This window comes from Drosophila santomea, chromosome 3L (assembly GCF_016746245.2).
Source record: "Drosophila santomea strain STO CAGO 1482 chromosome 3L, Prin_Dsan_1.1, whole genome shotgun sequence".
Taxonomy (NCBI): Eukaryota; Metazoa; Arthropoda; class Insecta; order Diptera; family Drosophilidae; genus Drosophila; species Drosophila santomea.
Genome location: NC_053018.2, coordinates 14,840,735 through 14,863,571, shown reverse-complemented (window position 1 = coordinate 14,863,571; position 22,837 = coordinate 14,840,735). Strand labels below are relative to the sequence as shown.

Genomic DNA, 22,837 nt, shown 5'->3' with positions numbered 1-22,837 from the left:
GATGCTGCCAGTGGAATCGGAATGCGGAGGGTTGAACGTCGTACCCCCAACCAAAAACCGAAACTCAATCTGAAACCGAAACTGAAACTGAAACTGAGATTGTGCGACGGAGGGCCAGTCGAGTCAATTTGGAAATCATTCGCTAGTCGTAGGCCTAAACAAGCGGACACGCGCGGGTCTTCATTCACTTCGACATTTCCCGGCCACGGAGTTATATAGCCATATAGCCTCGTTCTCGTTCAAAATCGCTTATGCCAAGTGTGCAGTTGCTTAAAATCGGAAAACGATTTCGTGCTCAACCGTTCATCAAAATTGGTTTCGTGCTTGTGCTTAAAAAGGATTCAAGATCTTACGATCACGAATATATAAATTAACATATTTTGATCAAATCGTGATCGGAAAATATATAAATACTAAAATCTACATCGCAAACTAAAGTGCTGACTCTATAATTAAAAACAATTCAAATACTCAACAAGGAACTCAATAAATTCTTTAAGCAGGATTTTTTGCATATAAATTGGTAAAAAACTTTGAAAAAGTAAAGGAAATACCAAACAATTTTAGAAATAGTTGCTATAGAAGCTGCTATTCCACTATTTACAACCAAACTGAAAAGCCCAGATCGCTACGATTCGATCTTCTCCGAGTGACGCCCCATCCGTAGACCGATCCCAAGCTGGGTAGTCCATTCCTGAGCATTACGCCGGCGGGTGGCAGCAGCAATCCCTCGCCCACGCCCCCACCGCCCGACGCCAAGGTGGCGGCCAAGCAGCTGGCCCAGAGCTTCCAGCTGTCCGCCAATTCCGCCTTCAACTTGGCCCTTCCGCCGGCCTTCTACCGCGCACCACCGCAGCAGCACCCGGAGTGCCTGGACTACGGCCACGAGGCGCCCGAGATGGATCTGATCAATCCGTATATGCGCCATCACAGCTTTGCGGCCGCCGCCCAGGGAAGTCCTCCGTCGGCGGCGCAACGTCATCATTTGGCGGCGGCCATGAGCAATGGCTTCGCCGATGTCCATGCCCATGCGATGGCCGCGGCGGACTACCAACAACAGTTGGCCGATTACCACAGTGCAGCGGCGGCAGCGGCCGTCTATGCCAACAACAACAATAATAATAACAATAATAGCAGTAACAACAACAACAGCAGTCCACTAATGCTGCTGAAGGCGGCACATGGCGGTGGCCTAAAGGATTCGGACTCGCCGTCGACGACACCGCCACCCGCCTCCTCCAGACTCCATTCCGACTCCTCGCCATCTCCGCGGTACGAGCACAACTCCAGTCCCGGTGTGGACAGTGCCAAGTCGTATGCCTTGAGCCAGAGGAGCAGTGGAGCGGAGGATCCGTGCCAGAACAGCGAATCCGCCAGTCCGCCGCCGCAGGGCCAGAACGACTACAGTCCCGAGAATCTCAGCAGCCAGAGGGCGAAGTTCCAGCACCATCATGGCGTGAATCCACTGGCGTTGCACAATGCCAACCACGTTGGAAATGCCGGAGGTCACAACAATAATAACCACATGGATCACAAGCTCCCGCTGAGTTTTCTCGGTCCCCCGCTGGCCGCTCTCCACTCGATGACCACGGAAATGAAGGGTCAAGGAGTCGGCGGCTCGTCGGCGGCGGCAAATGGCTTGTCCTACGGCCACAGCCCGAACTCGCATCTGATCAGTGATCGCGGATCCGGTGGCAGCTCATCGTCCTCCTCCACCACGACCACGAACACCAACAGCCAGGGTGCACCCAATCCGCACGGCATCGATACCATCCTCTCCAAACCGCCGCCGGTCACATCGGCGGGTCTAAGTGCTTTAACTGGAGGTGAGTAATGGAATCGGTTTTATATGCGCCGACTAGTTTCATTAGTTAGACATTAGTTAGAGTTTTCGAGGCAGGAGGTGTTGAATAACACCATTAAACATATGAATATCATAAAAGAAGGAAAGTTTTAAAAAAGAATTTATATGAATTATATGAAAAAATTTAATATGTTTTTAACTCTTTAAAGATGTTTGTAAAAACAAGCATTTTAATATATGATATAGATGGTGATAGATATTTTAAAATTTTATTGAAATAAAAATACACTTATCATTTAAGTTTTTGTCAAAAGACACAAAACTCATATCTAATAACTAAATCAATGTAGTAAAGTGTATAATATTTTGGAAAATATATAAAATCCTTTAAGTATTATTTAATGATGTAGAGCTTTGTTTAAATTAATTAATTAAGCATTAAACATCATAAATTAAAACATTTCCAAAGCCACCAGTTATATAATTATCACAATTCTTTCCTTTTCTTGATCCAAAGAAATAATAGTAGTAGCAGTAGTTCGACTGCAATTGGCTACCCCAATACAGTGCACCAAGGCATTATGCAACACCAAAAAAATAAAAATCAAACACAAATCAATAGATATTATGTATGCAGCAAACTCACACACAGCCAACGAAAAAATAAGATATATTTTAAATGCTTCAAAAACTCGTTTCGCAAACCAAACAGAAAAATAAAAAGGCAATCCCCTCGAACAAAAACGACCGAAAATTGTTGTTTTGTTTACGAATCCGGTTTGGCATGATTCCATATGATTCAATAAAAGCCATTCCCCAGCCCACAACCTCCCCCTCCCCCTGTCATTACGCCCCCCCTCCCACGGGTCCATTTACCTAATCAGGGCAATTTGGGATATTGGGTACACCGTTTTCTACGAAGCCCCAAAATGGTTATAATATCCAATTGCAAAATGACCACAAAACGTAATGAGATACGCGTTTTAACGTTAAAAATTGCAGCAATTAGTTGTCAAATTGTTTGTAATTAAATCAAAATGACACACGAAAAACGTGCTCCATATGGGAAATAAATGGAGGTGGGCATCCGAATCTGTGGCGCTGTCGTTTCACTAAAATGATTTGGTTTTTCAGTCACTCTGCTTCGGTTTTTTTTTACTTTTTCACTGAAAAATAGACCAATTGTGTGACATGACAGTGGTTTGAAAGGGGGGCGAGGGGGCGTGGTAGACAGGGTGCTGACAATTTGCCATAACATTTTTAATTATTTTTAACGAGGGCGTTTATGTGATTTGCTTCGTTTATTTGGTTTTTTCTTTAAACGATTCGGTCACCAGCAACGTAACTCGTTCTTTGACAAATTATTTAATGGCCTGTAATTAATTCGAACAAATTCCGTATTGTGTGCTTGAGTTCGCCATGAGTGGGCAGAAATATTGGCTTAGAACAAATTGAGTGAAATTCTCATGAAAGGGAAGTAAACTTTTGAGAGGATTAGTTAATGGGTTGGGTATATTATTTTGATTATACTCGAGCAATTCATTACCCAGTAGTTTGTACTTATGTTTTAAGTAAGTAAAATAATGACGACTAAAATATTGACATCGAAAAATAAATTAATATTAATACGGAAAATACTTATTTTTGAAGCTAATTGGGCTTGAAATCTATTTAAATAAAAAACTGTCATCTAACTTTATTATTTAAATATACAAGATATTTTAAGTGCAACTTATCAACTACAAAGTTTAGTTAGTGGGAGTTTAAAAATAAATCTCATTCCATGAATACCAATTAGTAGTATAATATAATAGATCATCCTTATTGATTATATTTTCGGTTTTAATGTTGAACATTGAATTAAAACGAAAAGGCTGAATTTTGTGTGGTTTTTCTGTTTTGGTTTGAATGAATTATTGCCATATTCCTGCCAAACTCATTACTAACCATGGTTATTCCATTAATTTTTCCCCCCCAGCTGGCATTCCCCGCTTCTCGATCGCCGCCGCAGCAGCGGGAATGGCGCAGTATCTTTCACAGAGCCAAGGAGCGCCATTGAAGACCCACGCCGGACACATAGTGGACCGCACGCACCTGTACTGGCCAGGATTGCAGGGACTGGTGGCCAATCCCATAGCGTGGCGCGAACGGCTCTCCAACACGAGTAAGTAGACTGCAGCTTGTTAGCAGACAATCATTAATTTGCAATTGATCCGTGAATCGGGCGCGTAATTTGGTATCGATTGTAAGAGGGCGAGGGCACACCTCGTTGCGATTTCCACTTCCTCTTCAGGAGGCGGTGATCAAATCGAATCAGATCGGTTGAGGGATGGGGGGATCTGGAGATATGGAGAACTGGGGTGCCGGCGAAACCGTTAACAAAGCGCAGCGAATGCCCAACTAATGATCACGGTGATCAGGCGATGGGCTTCTCAAGTGATTACCAATGCGGCTTACAACGGGGGCAAGTTGCATTGTCCGACTCATTAATAAGTGTTGAGGAACCACTTTGACACGATCAGCGGGCTCGGAGAGCTCTCTTTCGGAATGACTCCACACAAAAGTCGATAATGATGGCGATGATGATGCCGGGGATGGGACTTGGTATGCCAATCCTCTCACTTCTTCTTGGCCATATGAAAAATTAATTTACTGAGCGGACGAGCCAGCGAGCAGGCGATTTCTGATTTCTGATCTGGTTACTTCATTATTACATCTATTTATAGGCAGCGCTAAGCTCATTAAGTAATGTGCCACCAGCTCGAAACTCGTTTTCCTTTTCCAACATCCAATTGTTTATTTGTTTAAAGGCCCCTCTTCCACTTCCTCGTCATCATCACCATCACCATCACCATCACCATCACCATCGTCATCGTCATCGGGTTCGCGGTTCGCATTGGCAATTGATTTGATTTAGTGCTGTGGGCTACTGCTGCTGCTGCTGCTGCTGTTCGCCTTTTAATTGCGGCCATGACTGGGCACTAAAGTCTTGGCCCACAACTCGGAAATCGTTCACAATTTTCTTGCATTCATGCGATCGTGGAAAAGGTGGAAAGATGGAAAGGGGCACCTACAGATTCGTGGCACAGACTCTGTGTTTATGTTTGGCTTGTGTTCGATTTGATTTCTGAAGTGTGTCGTTAGGTGGCGAGGAATTTTCACGCTTTTGGTAGCTCTGTGGGCAACATTAAGCAAATATTGATTTAATTGATTTGCTAAACAGACCAGTGAATGGTTGGGTACATGGATTGGATAAAGTCAGCAGAAAATTGGGGATTTTAAAATGTGGTTACATAAAAACATATACATATATAGATTCATTTACTTTTTATATATCAAAGGAAACGAGTATAGGGAAATATATAAAAAAGTATTGTTTTTAAGAAAGCTCTTTTAAAAATAATGGCATTAAATTTCTTAATATCTATTTATCAAGGCAAAAATTTGCTAAAATCTTAAAGCTACTTCTTTATTATTCATTCGGTCTTCCTTACCATACAGAAATCAATACATTTATGCTTGAAAATCGAAGTCAAATTTAGCAAGCCATAAAATTGAATTGAATTTGAAAAACATGTTTCAATTGTCAGTTGCTGTGGCTCATTGTTTCCACATCATTTTTGTTTTGGTTAACTTTGGCCACGTTTAACATTCTCATATTTTCCCTATTTACATAAACATACAACCATTTCTTATATCCATTTTTTATTTATCTGTGTATATACGTATTTATGGCTGCAAAGATGCGACAGCTTGTGGGTCCAGACGGAAAAAACTTTCGTTAGTCGAAAACAAAATGTTTAAGCAGACTGCCTGTACGAGTATATATATATATACATATATATGTATATATATCATGTATATAGGAAGATAAAGGCAGACACAGACGCTGCGAGAATATGTTGCCACATTATTATCTAGCTGAAACAATGGGGGTGTTTTGTTTAACTCCACTCCGGTTTTCTTCCTTTTTATCCCTAAATGGAGCAGCCGCCCAGCACACATATTTGTATGTATTTGTGTTTATGTGCTTGTAGGCTGTCATGTTAACAAGGGAGAAAGCTTTCTCCGCTGCACGGGTGTGTGTGCGTGTGCGCATAAAATGGCCACACACACAAACTCATTTGAATTTGTTCTCCTGCCCTCGAAAGTATGCTATGATTTTTTGTTCTGCTATTTTTCAACACATTTTATTTGTTATTAATAATGCAATTTCATTTGATTAGCTTTTGGGTGGCAATATTTACTCTTTGATTAAGCCCGGCACTTTTTTATTTCATTTGCTTGCATTCCACCTGTTTATGTTTATCAATGCGTTTATTTGTATTGTTCATTATCAATATTTGCCGTGCAATTCATTAATGGAAATTTATTGGCTTTCAATTTACGCTAGTTCATTGCGGAATTTTATTTAATATGATTGAAATGGATTAAGTGGGGCTTACATAATAGTTGATAGTGTGCATGGAAATTGTTCGGTTGACTTATCATATCGTATGTGGTAGGTTAGTTATCGCTGTGCAGATACAACGGATCAATAATATAGGACAATCAAACTAGTGGCTCTACTAAAGAACGGATAATGCAATCAGATATATATTGCAAAATTCTAGCCACTATTTCATACTAAACAGAAGCTCACGCCACTTTTTACCATATCCTCCAGTGCTGACTTATATTCATTAAAAGCGAAATGAAAATAAAGCGTGTAACCGCATTGTGCTAATTAAATAATTAACTTTGGCATAAAAAGTAAATACAGGACGAGAGGAAATGAATCGTAAATTCAGAAGAGGACGGCAACTGAAACCGCAGTCTGCGTTTGACACAATTCATTAAGCTTAATGAAGACAGCAGAAAGAGACGGCACTAGCCTGTCTAGCTGTTGCGTTTAATTAAAATTCAAGTGGCATTTTCTGTGTCATCCCCCCGGAATTCCCCCCACCCCTCCCTTCCCTTAGCTCCACGTAAAACTTGTGCTTTAAGCATATAATCGGGCATAAAACAGGCCATAAAACACCGTACAAGACACGGGGGAAAGACAGGGATGGCAGCAGTGGCACTTAATGAGGCAACTTACATATACACATGCATACATACATATACAATCGCATACTACCTGGGGTATATAAAAAAGGTGCGGATTATCCGCCCCAACTGGTGTGTGCGAGGATTTTACTGCTCCACAAGCAGATTGGCATTAACATTTTACAAGATTGTTACATCAACGTGAGAAGAGACGGGAAATGATTTAGGTTGCAGGCACTGGGATTTGTAATAAGGACACTCATCTTAAATGGTTATTAATTCAGCAAGCGACATGTGTAGTAAAATTAAGCATATTCCAAGTAAAAGAAAAGGAATTTGTATATTTAAATTTGTCATTATCTTGTATTTGCAGTTGTAATGAATATTTACATACATCTTGTACAAAATGCATATTAAAGACTATTATCCCACAATTCCTCGATTGAAAATTTTGACAGACGAACGTCAGTGTTGATATTAAAAGAAAATCCCTTGTCCATCAACATTTGTTGTTAACGATTGTCTCGCTAAAGTCATTCCATCCTCAAATCAAATTATCCCGCCTTTCCTCGTCTGTTGCAACATCACACCCGATAATAAATGGCATTTTAATATTTTCAATAAGGGAAACATTTACACAAAACAGCACACGCCCACCTAGAATTTACTTGCCACCCGGCCAAAAAAAAAAGGAATGACCAAAAAATATTAACGCCGTAAAAATATTGGCAGTAAGGAAAAGTAACAAAAAATTCTATGGCAGCAGAAAGGAATTCGAGTGCTGGGAGGAAAAAGTGCAAATGCAGCGATGCCAACAGGGTGACTTATGCGATTATAGACAACTGCCAGTGCCTCAATCGCAGGGCACAGGGGCGTGCGGAGGGGTCAGGAAAATAAGGGAAAAACAAAAAAAAAACAGGCAGCAGGGGCGGACCATTTTCATTTCATTGCATTGCGTTTGAGGGCCGTGACATGAGCAAATAAACGCTTCATATTTGTCGGTTATTTATGAGGGTCCTTGCAGGACGCAGCTGCCAACCGCCAAGGAGCCCCGTCAGTGCGAAAGAGACAGAGAGAGCGTGGGGGCAAAACGAGATAGCTATACGCAAAGAGAGTAAAAAAATTATCACTGCTACAATTTTTCTTGCAAGGGATTACGCTTGTTACATGGCGAATCCCCATCCAAAGCGAAAGTCCGCGGCAGATACCCTCGAAAAAAACCCATCCCCCTTTATTGACAAGTCTTGTTAAGCTCCAGAATTGTCTGCGAAACGAAAAAAAAAAAAAAAAAAAAGCGTATAAATTTAATGCCACACACATTTTTATTTGGCAAGGCTTTTCGTTTTCATAACTCGAACAAGGCAGCAAAGTGGTACAGATTGGCAGCTGAGATTGCATTGAAATGGAAAGTGTTAGCTTAAAGCTTAGAAAGTCATTAAATTAATAAATATATATACTAAACACTTATATGTTTAATCTAGATATAGATCTATCTAAATATAGACATTTAATATTTTCTACCGTTTTTTTTTGTCTTTAATTAGAGCAATTTAACGCATGCCGTTTAATTGCAATGGCATTCTGTAAGACAACTCACATCCTCCCATCAGATGTAATTTTGCATAGTGCAGGGTCTAACCCGAATAAAAAATATCCTTATCTATATGAAAGCTGTTAGAAATAACCATTTAAATTAATATTTCTGCGCAAATGGCACCAAAGTATCATAAAGGGACACAGAGTTTCAACCCAACGTGGACCGAAAAAAGGACCACCCCTTTCGAGGACAACGGCTGTCTGTGGCTTTACCTTTTAGCAAACCCCACCCCATTTGCCTGCCGCCGGATGTCCCCTTTTGGGCTCTGCCTTGTGCATATTTAGTTAAATCATTTCACATAATTAGGGATCATTTAATAATGGGGTGACATTAATTGAAAGCACACACACACACACACACACACACCCTCAACCCACCACCTTCAACTCCACCCACTGCCCTTTTTGTGCCATTCCCACCGCTACCGTTTAATTTTATGACCACCCTCCGTGTCCACTTGACTGACTTTACGAGCCAACAGGGCACGTAGTGCCCCCTGGCAAACCCCCCCGCCGACGACCATGACAATGCCCCTTTGCTGAGGGGGCGTGGCCGTCGAAGGGGCGTTCTGTTTTGGACCACTTGGCTCGCTTTTATTGGCCTCTTGCTGTCGTCGTCGTCGTCGCTTTTGCTAATTGATTTTAATGAAGGCTCCGACGACCCTCGGCGGCAAAAGTTTCCCTCCTCGGGCTCCTTGTACCATAAATTGCTGTGGTCAATTTGGGTTTGTTAATTGGGCAAACGTGTGCATAGGGATCTTTTCAGTCTGCTCCTCGAAACATTCATTTTCTTACCAAATCGTAATCAGAGTGGAATTATTAAACTGCTAGAGAAATTTGTAATAGCTAAACAAAAATATTATGAATAGGCAAAACGCATTTTGTAAAGAATTAAATATAATTTTTCACTAAAAAACTATTAATCCCTTATTCAAAATGTTCAAATTCGGAATATTTGCTGTTGAATGTTCCAAAATTGTGTTCCAAAATCATTTAATGTTAGTTGACAACCCCCAAACACCTTTTCCAGTGGCATTGTCCCAAAAGTTTCTTCCCAAATTAGCAGCTGTCGCCTCGTAAACAATTAATAAATGTCATAAAACTTTTGTGCCGCAAAAAGGAAACCGCTTTACAACCACCCCACGATGCGCTAAGCAACTTTGTCCCCGTCTTTACGGTGACATTATTTAACAATTCATTAAAACAATTTTTGGGGGCAATGTAATGTTTAAATTCTGAGAAATGCTTGTAAACAAGGCACTCAAAGTGTTTCGACTGCTGCAATTTGAAAAGTTTCGAGACAGTATGGAAAGTGGAGAGAAATTTAACAACTAAATTTTGGGTTTCTGAGTTGCGATTTTGTACACCACCATATCCATATATTATGACTGCAATTTATTAATATAATTTATGAATTTTTCCCCCTTTTCAGTGTCCGCCAACCTATCCCAATCGCATCAGCACCACCCATCGAACGACAAGGATGGCAAAAAGAAACACACCCGCCCAACATTCAGTGGTCAGCAGATCTTCGCCCTGGAGAAGACGTTCGAGCAAACCAAGTATCTGGCCGGACCAGAGCGTGCCAAGCTCGCCTACGCCTTAGGAATGTCCGAGTCGCAAGTTAAGGTAAGCAAACATGAACGGGAAAACACTTAAATTCGGGAACTCAGACTTTTGGCAAATGCAAATTAAAAACTCATAAAAATGGCGAATGAGGCAATCGACCCGCAGCCAAACCACATAAAAATAGAAAACTGACTACACAAAAGGTGAACAGCAGTAAGCAGCACTTCGCTTGTTCTGCCCCTGAATTTTCTGACAAATTTGCATTTTTATTGAAAGACAAATCTCGTGGATTTTTCGGCCTTACCCTCGAAATACAAAATGGCGCCAATGGGTCTCAATGGGTCTCAATGGTCCCCATTCTCAGTCCCCTGGGAACGCGTATTAAAGGCTTAGTGCAATGTGTTATCCTCCACCATTTTAAAGTTTCCTTTTTTCCCACCATACAACGCCAAAAAAAAAGAAGGAAATGTTATCAACAAATAAATCCTTTGTGTCGTCAAATTTGTTGTCATCAACTTTTGTTGTAATCCGAAACGGGGAAACGCACGTGTCATGGTCGATGGTCCGTGGAGCCGTCGCGTGTCGTTCGGGATTTTGAATCCTTCGCCGCGTATCTGTATCTCAGTTGCGGTGCCCTGTTCCACTCTCGAATTAGTCGTAATCCAGGCAAGTTAATTGGTTTGCGGTGGGTTAAAAAACATGTTGGCGTTTCGAAAAAGTTAGAAAGGGTTGAAGATTTTAGGGACACAATCTTTAGTCTTTTACAGTGAGCTATAGTTTCATATAACTGAATTGGAACATAATATTAAATATTGGTTTAAAAAGGTGCTTTAACTAAAACTAAACTAAGTTGCTAATTAAAAAATATCAAGAGATGGACCACCATATATAGCCAAATCAGATGTCCTGCTAAGAGAGACATGTTTGCCCCATTTGCCCGACATCATCTCTTCCAAATGTTCCCCAAGCCAAAAGCGATACCTTTTCTCACCACACAACTGAGTGCAATCAGAAGTGGAAAAGAAATCACGTTTATGATGAGGAAAATGATTAATTGCCAAAGAATGAGGCACAGGACAGACAGGGACAGAGGAAGCGAGAGAACAGAGATAGAGATAGATAGATGAACATTCAGGATTGATGGCTTGAGCTGCAGCTAAATATGCGTCATTTTGTGCTAAGGACTAAACAGGACGAACAGGGAGCGGCGGGCGGAGAATGCGCTGATGACGAGTACAAATGGACAGGGAGATGGATGAAAACTGCAGGATTTCGGGTTGATTTCGGGCCCCAGCATTTTCCACATTTTCCCCATTTTCCCGCCGCTTTCCCCGGACTTTCTCCGCGCTGTCTCAACGCGTCTCTCTCTGATAGACATGCCAAATGACTGCATGACTTTTGGGTGAGTGTAAATTAAATTCTGGACGCGGGATGGCACAAAATGCAGAAGGGACAACGACAACGACGGGCAGCCTGCCAGCTTCATACATATTCAATTAGTGTGCGTGCATGTGTGCCAGTGTGTGTGCCAGTGTGTGTTAGCCAGAGCCAGATGAAAAACAGCCATGACGATGATAGTATGCAAATTGACAAACAAAAAGGCAGAAGCTGGACAACAGCCGCCCCCAAAAACCAAGCCAAATTATGACAGACAGACAAAATGCAAAGTGGCAAGTGCACTGAGAGAAAAGCTATGTTTCCAACAAATAAAACTCATTCACAAAAGGTAGTAAACAGCTTGTTATCTGGAAAAAAAGTTAAGCAGTTTGTTTTAAAATCAAATATCGATGCTGAATTACCAATGTTTCAAAAATCTAAGTTGTTTAGGCAGTTATGATTTTGTATTTTCATTTTAAAATTATAGTTAATTTTCTTACAGTGCACGTGTTTGACAGTGGGTGGTTGGTCAAATGATCTTGACAAGAATAATTGCGCTGTTATCATAATTAAAACCGTTTTTGGCCACAGACGGCGAACGAGAGAAAGCGACTCCTTTCGTCCTTCGTTTTAGCAATCATTTAATGCAAATGGTCGCCATTTTGTACGCTCTTATGAGCGGGAGACTTCCGATGCCACGCCCCCAACGACTGCGCCCCCCTCTGGTGAATTATAGCGTCTGTGGCCATTATTAATGACAGTCCATGTGTTTGGGGGGCATAGTTAGGAGTTAGGAGGTCCATTCCGAGCAATAAAATTATTGCATGTTTTGTTGTTATAGCTTTTTCGTGATTTTTGCCCGCTCTTCTCCCTGGTTTTGCATAAATGTAATGGCATTTTGGTCCTGATTGTTCAGTCAATGTATGTAAACACTTTGGTCGGGATTGTTTTGCAAATAGTAGGTGGATAGAAGTAATGGCAGCGGGCAGTATAATCAGGCAAAGGAGGAGCTGCCATTTGATGTAATGGGCTTAAAGCCAAAGATAATTTGGGGAATTAATTAAACGTGGGTATGAGCAATTAAGGAAAATGTTCATGTTGGCTTAAATTGTTGAACACATGTCACGCAGCACAGATTATATAAAATGTTAGGAGCTAGATACTTAACCTTAATTGCATAAGTAAATTGTAAATAGACCAACTTGCAAATATCATACATACCTCTATAAATATTTAATAGAACTTCATTTAAAGTTGAAGAGCCTGCAATACAAACTTTACAATTTATGACAAGCTTTTAGCAGGGGGTTTGCTATTTACTAATAACAAGAAATCAATTTCCAGGAAAACATAAATATGCATAAAAGAATATGTTTGGGAATGTGACTGAGTGCCAATGGCTACAGATGAAGACAATATTTATTATGGTCTAAAATGGCTATTTATGATCTGTTTCTTTTGATGAGACAAAGATCGGGCCGCATAATTAGCACCGGAATAATGAAAGCTTATGGACCAAATCCGATTCGAGGCGACTGTCAGAAGTGACAGTTTGGCAATGACAATGGGCCACTGCCGAAAACTGTCAGTTCAACGGGCTGACAATGGGCCGGTTCATAAAAACTTATGACATAAATGGGGAATAACGTCTAATTGATTTCGATTTTTTTTTTCTGAGGTGATGAGGAAGAATTCTATTGTGACTGGCTAATGGATTTGATTGTGTGTTAATGAATGGGCTCGACCAGGAATTTACATAAGCGCTGAAGACGATTTCTAGGTTTACCAAACATTTAGTCGAGTATCCCAAAATAAAAAAGGCCACCAAAAACCGAATGCACTTTTATGACTCAAGCGCTGAGCTGGCTTTAAGTTTATGGCTACAAAATACAAAATCAAATAAATCACAAACTCACATAAATACGGAGAGTGATCCCCATATAAAGAGCGAGGGCGAGCCGGCTATATGGATACGGAAATTTACGAGCCAGAACTACAAAACACACCAGCTCGCACTGGCTAAAATAAATAAATAAAAATTCTTTGGACCAATAGGAGTGAAAAAAAGATAAAAATTGAAAAGTCGAACGAGGTAGGAGCCAACTTGTCAGATGGCGATGTTACCAAAAAGGCCAACTGTATTGGCCATCGGTGTGCGCGGTGTGCGCGGTGTGCATGCGGCCATGTTGTAAATTTTCATGACTTTTAAGTATCCCCCCCATCCCCCGCACAGGACGCGTAAACAAATAAATTTCCAATTTGCCCAAAGAGTCATATATTTCGCTTTGAGGGCACACCACCACACTGCGAAGGTTTGCTTTTGACAACCCGTCCGTTCCTACGAAATTTACATAACATCCTTTTTATCCTTATCTGAGGGCGAGGGCGAGGGCGATGGCTCACCTGACGGATGGCCCAGGAAGCGAGGACTCCCGCTGCGGTGCCAAAATGGAATATGTTTTATAACGTTTTCCTTTTGTTTGAGCCCTGTTTCGTTTTTTCGTTACCTTTTTTGTGCTTGGTTATTTTTGTTTGGAGGTGCTGCTCCTGCCGCAATAAATAAATCCCAATTCGATATCGCAGCGTAACGTGACCAAGTCCAATTGATTGCCACAATATTTGATTGACTTTGACATGTTGGCTGTCATAAATTGAGCTCGGCTCCCTTGACCATCCTCATGCATCAGCTACTTCTTGGCCATATATCTATCTATCTATCCTTACCTGCCAAGGCGGCTTCTAAGTTCTTGGCTAACACGCCCGATACGGTGGCCATAAAACTGCCGCAAACAGTTGTGAAATTTCAGCTTGGGATTCCAATGTGGGTGTCCAAAAAATAAGAGCAATAAATGGCTACTGAAATTACCTACTCCTTCCTTTAAACATTAAAAAGGTTTGAGGGAAAAGAACCAAGAATCTTAAAGCTATACGTACTTATTTTCCTCCTTAGTTTGCACTTTCATACTGTCCTTTTTTTGTAATAACGATTTTTTGCATAACGATTGAAATTCTAGTTTAAATCGCTTGAATTTTGCGTAGCCAAACTAAACATTGCTTTAATAGTCAGCAATCTGTCGTCATTGCAACATCAACTATGCTTTAGTGGGTGCTAGATGACGCATACACCGACGTTATGATGATGATGATGAAATGGGAAAGGAGACGTGGAAAATCGAGTAGCGTTGGGGGATGAGGGGGAAAAAAGGAAAATGCCAGCAGCCACTTGCCCCAAGCTCAATTTTCCTCTTTGCCCATGGCTCAGTGGCAAATCCCGTAGCAGCATGGACACAGATGTTACCAAAAAATAATGACCATGAAAAGCAGCCTTTATGATGCCAACTAATGTTGTTGTTGCCGCTGCTGGCTGGCTGTCTGTTGTTTTCCCGAGCACAAAGACACTGGGAAACTCTCGTCTGTGCACTCTCCCTGCGGCTTGTAACACACGGAAAATATTAATCGTATTTTTATTTCGCATAATGTTGCAAATAATAATTACACAAATGTGCAAATGAAGTTGTAAATTATCCTGTATCTGCTTTAATTGCACCTTTGTGCTGTTTGGGTTTTCGCGTTGATTTCGCCATGGGTGTGGGCCAAACACTTAACCAAAACGGTTATGAAAGTCTGGAACTGGTAATTAACTTGATCTCGTGATAGGGCGTAACTAAACAGAAGTTTTGAAAAATCATTGTAAAAATATAAATAAGTGTTTGATATTCAAGTTTTATAGAACATTCTTTAAGCTTTTTAAGCTTAAGAACTGTATTAATGTTCCTTAAAAATTATTTTCCAAATTCTGTGGACTTTTCTTACATTAAGTGCCCATTTATACGCCTTGTTAATGATTCTAACTGCAAACAGCTACCAAAAATCTGCTCCATCATCAGGCAAATGTTGAAATTATGCCGATTTTGAGTTTGAAGGGAGACAGGGATCAGAAAGCTGGAAAACGTGCCTGGGACTTGGATGGGTGAATGTGAATCCGCTTTTAAAACAGCCATGGGCGTTGGGGGATGGGAAGGTCGAGGAGGATTTTGGCCAACATATGTTGCCACAGAGCGAGGCAAACGAGGCCGGCAAAATGAAGCGCAGCCAAAGACGTTAGTCATGGTTTGTGCATAGTTTTTGCCGCTGAAAACAGTTGCTGCTCCTGCTTTTGCTGCTGCTGCGGTTGATGTTGCTTCTGTGCTGGGCAACATTTCGCCATTTGGCTGTCCAGGGCTTAATATTGTCTTAATTGAGGGTTAACCGGCGTTGATGATGCGACTTATGGGCTGTTGCTGGCTCGTTTGCCTCCATCCGCAGGGCGACTTAATGACTTTGACAATGTGACTCCCCTAATTACACATGGATACATGGCATATAGAAAAAGAGCTACGTGTGGAGTTGGTATTCGCTAATCAAATAGGTACTTACAGTCTTCCTCTCCTTTAAATAAGTTTAAGTCCTATAATCACCTGAGATATAGTTCTTTTGAAGCTTTTCTGATTAGGGTCAGCACTGGGATTATATGAATAACATTTTATTTGCCCCTCACTAATGCGTGATTCTTTCTCTGTATTGTTGCAGGTCTGGTTCCAGAATCGTCGCACCAAGTGGCGCAAACGGCATGCGGCGGAAATGGCCACGGCCAAGAGGAAACAGGACGACATGGGCGGCGATAACGATGGCGATTGCAGCGAGACCATGGACAGCGATAACGAGAGTCTCGATATGGGGGAGTCCCCGGCTCAGAACAAGAGATGTCGCAGCAACAGTTCGGGGTCCTCGCAGCAGCAGCAGCAGCAGCAGCAGGATAACTATCGTCATTAAAACGAATTTACAAACTATGCAAGGACATGGACTCGCAATGAAATGGAATGGAATGGATTGCACTTAGAATAAATTTGAGTGCGCCAGCGCCAGCTAATTAGCTAGAAAGCCCAAGCAAAAGCAGGCAGCCACAAAAGCAGCAGCAGCTAGAAACAATTTCAGCTAAAATGATTTGGGTTCAGGTTTTAAGGTTTTGCCACTTTACCGTCTTCTGAAGACTTCATTTCTCCCCTCCAACAACTCTCTAACTTATTTCCCCACTTTGTTCAATAGGTGTGTAAATATTTATGTTAATTTTTTAATGAATACATTTAACATGAAGCTTAATTAACGCCACTATTTAATAAGCAAATCGAACGGAGTTGAGGCACTGGCACAAAAAAATTAAACTGAATTTATTACATATTGTATGTTTAGTTTCTAATCCATAACTTTAATGTAATTTCGTGCATTAAAACCGACTTTAGTTTATATAATTAATAAAATATATATACTATTAACTATGCTAACTGAGATTGCGCAACAATATTCACAATATTGATGATACGGGCGCAAAACATGATGATTAACTATTGCGGTAAATTATATGTAAAATGTATTTAAATTAAATTGTAATTTTAATTATTTCAAATTGATAAAAAATAAAATGCAAGGAAAATATTAAACTTTGGTTTCAAATTAATGGTTTTAATGGGTAAGGCTGCTTTTTAGACTTTTTTAGCTTTTCATTTTTATTTCCTATGACCAGCTTATAATATCAAGAAATGAACTGCAGAAATTTAAAGTTTATTTATTATTTTAGAATTTAGATTGAGTTTGTGTGTATATCACAGCATTATAAGAATGAATCCCAGAGTTATCATAAATTGAAAAGTAGTGGCAAGTGAACAGGTGATTAGGTCCCAACAACAACCACGATTTTAAGGTCCGAGAAAGCCGAAGAATTCTGTGGGATTGAACGAAAAAAATCCGATCAGCCCATCCTCCTACAAGGGAATTAAGAATTGATTCTTCTGGCTTAAGACTCATAACAATTACAGACCGGAAATCTGCTTTAGACACTCCTCGCATGCAGTCAATCCGGTAAGAGAAGTCAGTCAAACGACAATCCGTCAAACGGACAAACGGACAAAGTCAAAAGGATTAACCCCAAAGTATTTCTGGCCAACAAGGTGCAGACAAATGAATTGTGGGAGCGAAAGGAGAGGGCGAAAACGTCACCCAAGAATAAGGGAATGTGTGAAAAGAATCCAACTAAAACCGAAAGATTGATTAACTGTCAATCAAGTGAGCATATGAGTAGAAAACATTGGACAGCCCATGAATGGAATCGAAGCAGGTTGAAGTCGTAGAAAGAGGGGGAGAGTCGGAGGAGTTGGCCAATAACAATAAATATCATTAAATTATGTATACCCTCCAAGGTGTTATGAATGAATGGGGCAAAAGTCTGAATGCAACAAGTCTGAAATGAAAACTGGCGATGGAAGCGTGAGTAACGAGGGAATAAAGTATCTAAATAATTATACGGGAGATAATGAATTTTGGAAGATACGGATACATTTTCGGACCGCATTTCCCAGTGAAAAATGATTCATAAAGTGTGGTCCAGTTGGTAAATCATTGAATACGAGCTTACATTTATTTTAAGCTCAGAATAAAATGATTAAATTCGTTTGACATGGAGAAGAAAGCACCAAAAAAGTGTTTAAAGTCCATTAAGTTACTTCACACCGAATTGAGAAAATACCAGAGTGAATACTCGAACATCTAAACTTCCATTGAGCAAACAACTCGATTACAATGGACGGCAACTCCCCAGAGAGCTATTAAACGAAAAAGGGGCTGCACTCCTCCACCAACCAGTCAGCCACGAATGGAAAACTAACCCAACTATTCATGATACACAGACCCACTGAATCGAGACTGGCTAATGACTCCGCAGGCTGACTGTTGCAACTACCGAACTGCCATTGTTGACTCGCTTCTAATGGGGCACCCACATTAATCATGCTTTAGCAGCGAGTGCAATGGCAAACAATCGGTATCGGTAACTCTTTTTGGGGAGGCGGGTCCGTTTAAAACGCCATTAGCATACCGGCGATAATTACCAAGTCGAGCCATTAGCGGCAGCTCAGAAAACAGAAAACAGCCGCCGTATTACGTGATATTCATGGATGAGTCTTAGGATCGTAGATCAAATACCCGAAGAATGGATGGCATTGTACACTCGGCGAAATTCGCCAACTCATTGAGAACCATTGAACCTGGCACGTTTTCCATCGTTTTCCATCGCATAAAAGGCAGTCGGATGAACTTCCGCACAGTTCCGGGCAGGTTTTCCCCGGTATTTTCACCATTGTCTTAGTACGCGCCCAAAGTCAACTTCCAGCAATTGACGAACGAGTGTGAATTGCCTTTGAGTTTGCCATTTCGAATGAGGTTTACTTTTTCGCCAGCTGCGCAGGCGTCCGCACAGAAAGTCGAACGTGCTCGTTTTTGAGGTTCCTTCTCCTCAGTTTCAAATCGAATCCGATCGGTTTCAGGTAAATCCGGTCTAAGCCGCTTATTGACTCTGAGGTTAATAGAAATTCGGCAAAAAAAAAAGCAAACAATAAACTGTTCCTGTGTGCGAACGTGTCCCTGGTGGACAATTTGTCTTAGGACCTCAGGCCTGCTAATCTGCTCGCTGAAATATTGCAAACTGACTCTGAAACGGGGCTCGCCAATTCGATTTGTTTGTGTTCCCGGTGTGTCAAATATAATTTGATTAATTGCTTTATTGTTTTCGGCCACTAGGAGAATGCTCAACCGTATTGGCATTGCATAAGATTAGAGATCTTAAAAATCACACACTTAAATGGCTTAGTTGCTGATCTGGATCGGGTATTTCAGGGATTTCAATAGCTTAGCTTGATTATCCTTTTTTAAGGTTTTTTTGTTACCATACAAGTTCTTGAAGGTTGAGCGATCATAAAGTCTTTTTATAATTTTCTGTTCTAGCACAACCATTAAAGCAATCTCAATTTTTGAAACGGAATCCAAAAGAAACGAATGCCGTGGCTCCTTGAAGTTCTTTACAACCTTCAACAAAGTTGAACAATACCCTTTAAGGAGCTTTCCTCGAAAATCGATAGAATAGGGAGTCGGAGACCCGCTCCCTTCAAAAGAGAGTGCCAGGAGAATTACGAGGAGGAGCTGGCAGGCGAATATGTGTGCTGGCCATAAATAGCACGACAACAAGGGGTCCTCGGCAGGATTGCTGGCCCAAAATGTACTCCCCAGCAGTCGGCAGCAGTTTAGCCTGACAATGACAGGCCGGAGTTTTGGAGTCGGCCATCAGAATGTCCCCCGATCGCCCGGTTCACCCCTTTTGGATTTGGGGACGACACCTCATGAATGTCCGTGGAGTGGAGGGAATGGCCAACAAAACATAGACACATTGGGCACGGGACATGGGGGCCACTAAATTGTCCCTCGACACAAATTCGAAATCGATAAATGATAAAAATCAACAGAAACTTCATGGTGCCTCCATCTCAGTCTCTCTCTCTCTCTCTCTCCCTCTCTGTCTATTGCAGCCCTCTCGCTCGCACACACCCTACTCGAATCGAATGATGGCGTCGGCAATGTCGCTTCATGAAGCTTTTATTGTCTGTCTATTTCTAAGCTTTGTACATGGACTCCACCGAAAACCAGAGCCATATAGCCATACCAATGGCAGTGGTGGGAGCGAGAGGCAGATTATTTGGTCCTGCGCGCCGGATTAGATGTGCTCTCTCTCTCGCACTCGCACTCACAGTCGCACTCGCACTCGCCAAATTCTCGAAAACTTACCAAATTGTTTTCGTTGCTGGGGTTTTGCCGGGTGGATTCCAATGCTGATATACGAGCGCTTTTCCTTCTGCTCCCCCAATATCCTGTCTATTTTCCTGGCTATGTCTCTCCATCTCCGAGTGGGTAATGTACGATGTGGCCATAGCCGTATTTGTATCCGTATCCGTGAGTGGGTGTTGCTGTACGGCAGTCCTTGTAGGCAGACATCGACATTGATTATGCCGTGTTTTTCGCTTTGTTTTTGCCCTTATCCCTGTGTCGTCCTTGTTGTTGTTGCTGCCGCCAGAGCGAATTGAATTATTGTTTATGTTTATAGCAAAACAATGTCAGGGTATGCGATTTTAATGATCATTGTAGGGGCAATTTATTTATATAAATAGGGAGACTGCAAATCGAAGGGGGATGGCAGGCGTATTAAAAGATGTATTAGTTTGCGACAGTTTTCTTTCGTTCGTTACTTAGACTTAGTTTATTTTTAAAGTATAGCGACCTTTCTTAATTTTTGTATACAATTATTAGAGGTAAGTTTATTACTGCATATAAAATGATCGATAATATTTATTGCTATTCAATAAATAATTGATTAAAAACATTAAAGAGTGATTTCAATAAATGAACTCCAAGTTATCCGATGTCTAAAAAAAATCCTTAGGAAAGATTTATATATGTTAAATAAAATATAAAGATGTTTTTCTGTTTGAATTTTGTGAATTTGTTTTTGGTTAAACGCAGTCAGCTATTTTCAGCACCTCATTTTCCGTACCTCTGAGCTCCCCGTTCAAAACAAAATGAAGCCCCGAAAAGTTTTTAATTAAAAACCCGAAGCGATATCAGGGAATGCTGTTAACTGTTAATGAGCTGGCACCGAGGGTCGCACGGTACAGTAGCCTATCAAATATGCAACAAACACGTCGCAACATTCAAGAAAACAAGAGAAACGAAACAAACGAACAAAGCTAAGAAATAAGAAAGGAAAAACAAAGCGGGACGAGAAGGTCAAAATGTAATCAAGTTGGGGCAGTCAGTACGGTATAAACTATAAACCGGGCTCACAGCATCCGAGCTCATTATCTTCACCACAGAGCGGCTGTGAGCGAGTGTGAGTGGAACGAGGTCGCTTTGAGTGGAATGCTGGGAAAGGCAGGCCACACCCCCAAAAGCGGGATGACAACACGTCATGCGCAAGATGGCCAGTGTTCCGATTCCGTTTCGTTTCAGCGGTGGCGCGAAAGAGAGAGGGCGAGCGAAGAGGGAAAGGGACAGCGAAGGGGAAGTTGGGGAAGCCCCATGTTTTTAACGCGCTCGACATGAAAATGAGCATGAAACGTGCGACAAGCGATGGAGTCCATTTTGAGTTTATTGTTTGATGATTTGAACATTTTATATGTGTATGTTTGGCTCTGCGTGTGTGTGTTAGTCGCTCTCCCCGCCTGTGTGTGTATGTGTGTGTGCTGTAGTTGTATCTATTTTTTTTAGTAATTGCCTTGATGCTCGCTAGTTACTTGGCTTAAGTTTCGTGCTATCTACCCATGAAAATAAGTTATTTCGGGCTAACACAGAAAAAAATTGTTAGTTTTATTTCAGATTTGAAATTGTATACCAATGTTACCTAAAAAATCACTAGCTTAAATATAAAATAAAATTACCAATTATATATTTGTAGAAAAAACGCTTCTAACTTCTACTTAGTAATATGATAAACTGAACCAAGTACAATAATTGTTATATAATAATATTATACATTGCGAAACATAAATAGATTAAATTAAACGTATGTAGTACTTACGTTACTAAATATAATAATCAAGCTTTATTTTCAGTGCACTTTTCTACTCCCTTTTAAGCCAACTATTTTGCTCCTTATTTGCCTAGGGCCCTTTCTTCCTTCTCGTTTTGCTGGACAATTTATTGCTCTTTGATTGACATTTTGGGGAGCGTCGAATTGCAATTAATTTGCCATATAATTCGTGCGTCACGCTATCTCATCAATTTCTATTGTTTAAACGTTTGTCACCTCCACGGCCGGCAGTTTATTAATTGTCAATTTTTATCAGTACATAATTGGCATTCAATATTCCGGGGACCTTTTTCTTTCTTAATATGCAAGTGTAACTAATCGGGTTTCCTGTTATGAATTGGGCTCGAAACGAAATTTGGTTGTCAGTTAAATTTATGGGGAGGGTTGTCAGTTTCCGCTGAGAACTACATTTGAATGAAAAATGTATTAACAAAAATTAATGTCTGTTTTATTTAGCTTAAATAAATAAATTACCTCGATAATTGTTTAAATACAAATTTAAATTTATTTAATATAGATAGTCTAAGAAATCGATTATATTGTTAGCTAACACAGTTTATATATAACAATGATTTTTAGGAACCAACACGACTATTTGACACATATAAAAAGTAATGATAAAAAAAAGGGTTAAATAACTCTTTTCATCTAAGCATTTTTAGTTTTAGTCAGTCCCGACAACCCCAATCACTTTATATCCATACCACACTTTATATTCAATGATACAACCATAAAATAGTTGTCCAACTCAATGAACTGCAGGAGGAGGACAAAAGACAGGCAATCGATGGATGCAATTGACACTGCTCTGGAAAATCTTCGACTGACATTAAAGCCATTCCGTAATTTATGGCCTTTTAATTTAATGGGTTGGGTTGGGCTGGGCTGGCGAAAGTGTCCCCTCGAGAAGGACAGACCCACATGAGATGAAAGGGAATTGTCTGCTCTATGCTATTTGCTATTTGCTATTTGCTACTGTTGCAGTTTCAGAGTTCATAATCTATCACACAAGAGGGTTG

The 22,837-nt window shown here is 40.8% G+C and overlaps 1 protein-coding gene across 1 annotated transcript; it reads left to right on the top strand.

The window, feature by feature from the left end:
• The first annotated feature begins 165 nt into the window (after positions 1 to 165).
• Positions 166 to 16,754, top strand: LOC120448525 (motor neuron and pancreas homeobox protein 1). Its single transcript, XM_039630563.1, has 4 exons — positions 166 to 1,826; positions 3,783 to 3,968; positions 9,861 to 10,057; positions 15,944 to 16,754. Exons 1-4 carry the CDS (start codon positions 899 to 901, stop codon positions 16,184 to 16,186), a joined length of 1,554 nt encoding a protein of 517 aa, XP_039486497.1. The 5' UTR covers positions 166 to 898; the 3' UTR covers positions 16,187 to 16,754.
• The last annotated feature ends 6,083 nt before the right edge of the window (positions 16,755 to 22,837 follow it).

What these genes read in the sequence shown, in the direction of transcription:
- LOC120448525 (XM_039630563.1), top strand. Translation starts at nt 899, where the DNA reads ATGGATCTGATCAATCCGTATATGCGCCATCACAGCTTTGCGGCCGCC. An exon ending in TCTAAGTGCTTTAACTGGAG is followed by an intron (nt 1,827 to 3,782) that starts GTGAGTAATGGA and finishes TTTCCCCCCCAG; the next exon opens with CTGGCATTCCCCGCTTCTCG. An exon ending in CGAACGGCTCTCCAACACGA is followed by an intron (nt 3,969 to 9,860) that starts GTAAGTAGACTG and finishes CCCCCTTTTCAG; the next exon opens with TGTCCGCCAACCTATCCCAA.